Below are 5,906 nucleotides of genomic sequence, written 5' to 3'. Positions count from 1 at the left end.
ATAGGATAGGGAATAAAATATAGAGAACAAACACACTGCTGACTGTTGTTTTACACAATTCCATCAATCATAGCAGACTCATATCATGATCTCTACTTGTCATCCATGGGGTCTTTAATTAATGGTCAAGGAGTCCGATCATTTATACTAACATATTGTGATTGTTTCAAATTGCATTCTAAATTCTTTTCATAAGATGTACAGAATTTTCTTCAAGTGGGTTCTCCTAGAGGCTATTAAAAATTCTTGTGAACATTTTCCTCTTTGTTTCTATGAAGAAGGGGATCATTTTTGCTGATCATTTCTACAAGTGAGGTTCTTCTTGAGAATCAGATGCTTTTTATCTTGATAGAAAAATGTGTCCCTGTGTGCGTGTGTGTGTGTGTGTGTGTGTGTGTGTTGTTTCCCTCTTTGGCCTTTTTCATTTATCGTTCCCTAAAGATTCCACAAAGTGAAGAGGCAAGTCAGCACTGGGACCTTGGCTGGCTTTCTGGATGTCCAAGGATTCACATGCACCCACAATTAAATTCACTGAAATAAAATAAGGCATGCACAACCCCTGCTGTGGCACAATGACTGACAAACTTAGAGCCTGCTTGTTCTTGTCCAGTGGTTTGAAATCTCAGTAGAGGAAACCATAGTTACCATCAATGCTCCAACATTGTTCAGAGTTTCGCTTGACTGGCTGAGAAAACATTGCTTCAGTTCTGCTATGGCCTTGTCAGTTTCAGGACCAGCTGAGAAGGGTTTAAGGAAGTTTTGGTATTCATCTGTGCTCACTTGAGAATCGATTGTTTTGTTAACCACCTCTTCTAGCAATGAGCATCCAGAACCTAGAAGAAAACTTGCAAGTGAGGTCCCAATTATGTAGGTGTGAAGCCCTTTTTGGGAGTCCCTAGGATGTTGGTCATCTTTTTACAACGAAATAGACACATACATTCAGAAAGATTATGGTGAATGATCTTGAGTTCTCAATTCTAGCAGAGTAAAGCCAGGATCTAGGTTTTCTTTTTGCCTGAAAACATGCATGCCCCCTCTCCACCCCCACACTACCTCCATAGCCCAGAGAAGCCAAACACTAGTAACCATGAACCACAAAGACACTGGAGAAATCAGATGCTCTGTACTGGAATTTGGGGAACAAGAGGTCTTCCAGAGGGCCCTGACACAATCTTCAGCCCAAAGGCTGCCGTCCCCTCATAGAACTCACCTGCAGAGCAGTAAAGAGGGAGGGCAATCAGCACAAGGACTCTCAGCAGCTTCATGGTTGAGGGCAGCTCTGTTTGGCTGGTCAGACAGGGAGGAAGGAACTCACTTTGGAGGTGAGCGCCTAGGAGTCCTTTTATTCTCCAGTTCACCACTAATCCCTCCCATAAATGAGAGAATGAGTCATACAATGAACCTGGCTTTGGACCAGGAAATGACGGCAAGAGTCAACTGCAACCCAGCCAGCCTTTGCTCTCTTTATAGAAACCAAGGAGACAGAGATTGTTCGACCGAAAACAATTTTGGAATTGCAATAATCATGCATGTCTTCAGATGAAATTAATGCAAAAGTTCTTGCTAACTAATCAGATTACAGCAAAGTGAGCCTGTGTTGTCATCCATTTTATTATTAGTGTGGTCTTCATATCCTTCTCACACCCCTCCCTCCTCCTTCTTCAAGGTCCATACAGCTTCCTATCCTGTGTGTCTGCTCCTGCTGGCTTAGCGCCCATTTGGGTTCAGTGCAATAGCACATACGTCCTCTTGGGGAAAGAATTCCCTGGCCTGCAGACACTTTTTATTTATTTATTTATTTTTTATAAGTTTTTTTTTAATATTATGTTAGTCACCGTACAGTACATCCCTAGTTTTTGATGTAAAGTTCCACGATTCATTACTTGTGCATAACACCTAGTGGACATTTTAGTAAGGTGCTTGATGTTTGAGAAATACAATGTCTCATTCTCTCTGAAGGCTGTTTTTACAAAGAATATCTTATTTAATTAACTTAATTTCATAAATTCAATGGATTATAAATCAATAATTTTTTTTAGCTGTTTAGGATTTTTTCCCCCACCGATTCAGAAGATGTGAAGCTGTAGAGCAAGTGGTTGCTCAGCAGAGGCAGGTGCTGCGTGGAGGAACAGTGACCAGGTCTGGGTTCAAGCAGATGTGGATTCAAATCTTGGATACAACACCTAATCACGAAGTGTCCTTGGGCAAGTGAAACTGCTGGTCATTTCAAGCTTCCTTTTCTTCATTTCTAAAATGAGCAGGAATAAATCCAGGCCTGGTTCTCTAAGGATGACAGAACTCTGTAAAGAGCTTATCCAGGACTTCAAACAATGTAATCTGAATAAACGGGAGGTTTCATCCATCCATCCATCCACTGTTTACCAGTAACCATGAGTTTCCCCCAGGCCTGGTACCTGTACTGTGTGGCCCAGATTCAGTTGTTTAACCAGGACTTCGACCCTGTGGAGCTTACTTCTCACAGGGAGGCAACAAACAAGCCCATAACTGAATGAGTGACATCAGAAAGTGATTGCTGTACAGAACAAAAATACAACCACGAAGAACAGTAACCTTTACAGAGGTACAGGTTGGCTACAGAAGACAGGCCTTAAATCCTGGATGAGTGGACAATGATATCAAGGGGAAGATCTGGGAAAGACTGTTCTAGGCAGAAGGAACAGCAGGTACAGAGGCTCTGGAGCACTTGGTATTTGGCAAGATAGGGAAAGCAAACACTGTGCCTCTTGTTGTCAAGAGAGACAGAGGACAGCCTCTTACTACAGAAATAGAAAAACCACATCAGTTTAAGCAGGGACAATACGAGGGTAATAGGAACAAGAGAAACAAAGTAGATTCAAGTTAACAACAAGAAAAAGAAATTGATGAGAGAGACAGAGAGATGAGTTAATTACTCATGAATGCAGTATTTGCTGTTTGGATTATTAGGGACTCATTCTTCCCTTCATTCAGCTGGAGCATAAATTGCCAAGAATAATCCTAATTTAGCAAAAGGCTAGAAATAGGAAAGAAAATGATGTTCTTATGTGTGTGCTTTCTCCCATTTGACCATAGCTGCCAATCTCCATCCCAAAGGCAAATGGAGGACTTTAGTGATGGAAAGAGAGACTGCTTGTCTAGGTTTTAATGGGTACTCCCCCTGGTGCACCAATTGTTATGGACTTGCCCTGTTACCTGCTGGGACACTGATCCCTGCAGAGGTTTCCTACTCAGCAAAAAATAAAATAAAGTAAAATAACGGAATAAAATAAATTAAAATAAAATAAAATCCCACATCATGTACATGGTGCCCACAATAAGAGATATATATATTTTTTACCTTCATGTTTTCTCCATCACAGATGATGATCATTCTCAGGTGAATGAACAGATAACACAGCCCACAGAGGACACATTGACAAGCCAGTGTTGACAAGGAGAAATAGAAGAAACCAAAATGTCAGGATGCATGTGTGGCTAGCCTGATGTCTCCTCTTCCCAAAAAGGGTCTTTAAGTCAGGTCCCCAAATGATGCTCAGAAACTAGAGGAATGAAGGAGCATTCAGTTTGGGTGTTTGCGTGGCACTCATTGATCCCCTATTATGACAAACTGGTGTATGGATGAATTTGTACAGATACAGATTTTCCCTCAATACCTTGTGTCATGTGAGAGAGAAAGTATGAGGCAAGAAAGAATTATATTTGGCCTGTCTTTAGGCTCATGCAAGACCTGATATATACTCACACCAATATTTTGGTCATTTAAGGACTTACCATAGGTCATAAAAGTAATAACAGTCAGTGAGAGGCATCTTCTCTCAGTGATTCATGCATCAGCACAAAGGGTTATGAAGGGTTTATTTTAAAATTTAGATATTATTTAAGTGGTTTTAATTGTAAGTTACTGATATGGATCAACTTTGCAGTATTTAGGGAGTAGATATCCCATATGTTTTTTCACTCATTCTGTAAAACCTGTTCTGTCCTCACCTGCAGGGCTGTTGAGACATTAACCTCAGGCATGTTCTTTGGAAGTGAACTTCTTCCTCGTCAAGATCATGCCAAAGTCTAGAACGCAGGGAAGGAGGGAGTTACCCAGTCCAGCAATATTGAAATGCCCTGACTTTGGAGAGATCTTGAAGGCAGTGAGATGTTGGTTGTTCACAGTATCTAGGCCATTCCTAGACCAGGCTCACTACTTGCCATGGGCCAAACCTGCTATGGAGATTTCAAGGCTGTGTCTCTATGTACTCTGTGAATAGTCCTGGGATTGTTATAAATCCTCAGGACTGGGTCTGGCACAGAGCATGTGCTGTGTTCATGGTAGCTGCCAGTGATTCACTTTGTAAAGTTGAGAAAGCTCTTATGATAAACCTTGAAGGACTACCAGGACCCTCAGAGACCACTGGAAGCTTGGTTGAACTTCACATTCTCTGAAGATCATGTTGAGATCTGAGGTAAAAGTCCTGTGTTTGAATAAAAAAGTACTGTATTTGATCCATTCTTTCTTGATACTGTTCTGACTTTCTTTGGGAAGAGTCTTATTGAGGTACAATTTATTAGAAAAATCTCTGTCAAGCATCTTTCATATACTGTTGGTTTATTAATCTTCTGAAAGCCCAGCAGCAATAGGTATTTATCTGTTTCCAAAATTCAATAAAACATGAATGGCAAACAATGATAGAGCGGTCACTCGAGGCAAGGCATTGGAGCAAACCTCCTTTAATCTTGTCAAAAACAACCTAATGAGTAGGAGGATGATGGCATTTATTGGTCCAAAGAGGGTACTTTAGAGTGTGAAAGAAGTCTCAAAATGGATGGCATGCCAGGAGAGCAGCATAAACCAGGATTCTCCCAAGAAAAGTGACATGTGTGGTCACCCTCCCTTGGTTGGCAACCTGCTCTGCAGCTTCCCAGGTGTAATCTGAAGGCAGCCACTTTACACAGAGAGTTGGGAGAGTTTAAAGAAAAGGCTGGCCACTCTGGGTTGGTATGTGCCTTGTTTAATGATATAGGGAGCTTACATACAAGGGTTGTCTTGGGTAGCCACAAGATGGGTAGATATCTACACCCACCTGCCAGAATCAGAAAGTTTACAGAGAAGTTTTAGTGGGTTCAGTCACATACTCAGTTCAGATGGTCTCAACAACACATCACTATCTCAAGGCATTGGCTTGTGGCAGCTTCTGGGAGTGGACCAAGCAAGTGGATCCTACATTCCAAGGACAGGGGAGGTGGGTGAGGAGTCTCCAATTGCCTAGGTCTAGCTATGGGTCAACAGGAGGTCATGTCCTTTCCCCTACCACCTTCCCATGATGTGAACATATCATTTCTCCCCAGCTGTAGACAATGTGACAAGAGAGGTCAAGTAAGTTGACAAACAGCTCATGCTTGTAGATGGCAGGAAAGCTAAGGACTCTGGTGTTCTGGCTGAGAAACAGCTCTCAGAACTTGACTTCCTTAGTTTGATCCTTATGGACCTTCACCTTATGGCTCAAATGGATTCTTGTGGTCTTGACTCGCATGACTGCCCTATGTGAACTCCAGGTTGATTTTTGTGTGGGCCTGCCAGTTTTATGCTGAGGCCCATGTTCTCTGTGGACTCCCCTCAACACTGTCCCTGCCTTAGTCCCACAGGGTTGAAACTCATTCCTTCCCAATGTCACATCAAAGACAGCCCTCTTCTTGTGCCCTTTCCTGACTCTGAATCCTAGGTCTCTCTTGCCAAGGCTCTTGTCTCTGTGTGTGCGGCTCTCTCCTGACATCTCCAGGAGCATGATCCCATGGTCCTTCCACCCAATTATGCTCCTACAGATTACCGCCTGTGCACCTCTGGTCTTTGTGTGATGGCAGTGATACAGTAGGTGCTTAATTAATTGTTGTGTAACTGTTTTTCAGGACAGATTTTG

General features: G+C 42.3%; 1 protein-coding gene across 1 annotated transcript; it reads right to left on the bottom strand.

Moving 5' to 3' along the window:
• Positions 1–585: 585 nt before the first annotated feature.
• LOC130544631 (mammaglobin-A-like) lies at positions 586–1,286 on the bottom strand. The gene is made up of 2 exons (XM_057317174.1): positions 1,211–1,286; positions 586–833 (listed from the first exon to the last, which is right to left on the bottom strand). Exons 1-2 carry the CDS (start codon positions 1,263–1,265, stop codon positions 586–588), a joined length of 303 nt encoding a protein of 100 aa, XP_057173157.1. The 5' UTR covers positions 1,266–1,286.
• Between the last annotated feature and the right edge of the window lie 4,620 nt (positions 1,287–5,906).

Source organism: Ursus arctos, unplaced genomic scaffold, assembly GCF_023065955.2.
Source record: "Ursus arctos isolate Adak ecotype North America unplaced genomic scaffold, UrsArc2.0 scaffold_23, whole genome shotgun sequence".
NCBI lineage: Eukaryota > Metazoa > Chordata > Mammalia > Carnivora > Ursidae > Ursus > Ursus arctos.
The sequence above is the reverse complement of the archived record's forward strand: the minus strand, read 5'-3'. Positions and strand labels throughout refer to the sequence as shown.

Excerpts from the sequence above, each read along its gene's own strand:
- LOC130544631 (XM_057317174.1), bottom strand. The coding sequence starts at position 1,265 with ATGAAGCTGCTGAGAGTCCTTGTGCTGATTGCCCTCCCTCTTTACTGC. Across the intron at positions 834-1,210 it reads CCCTCTTTACTGCTCTGCAG|GTTCTGGATGCTCATTGCTA; the intron begins GTGAGTTCTATG and ends GTTTTCTTCTAG.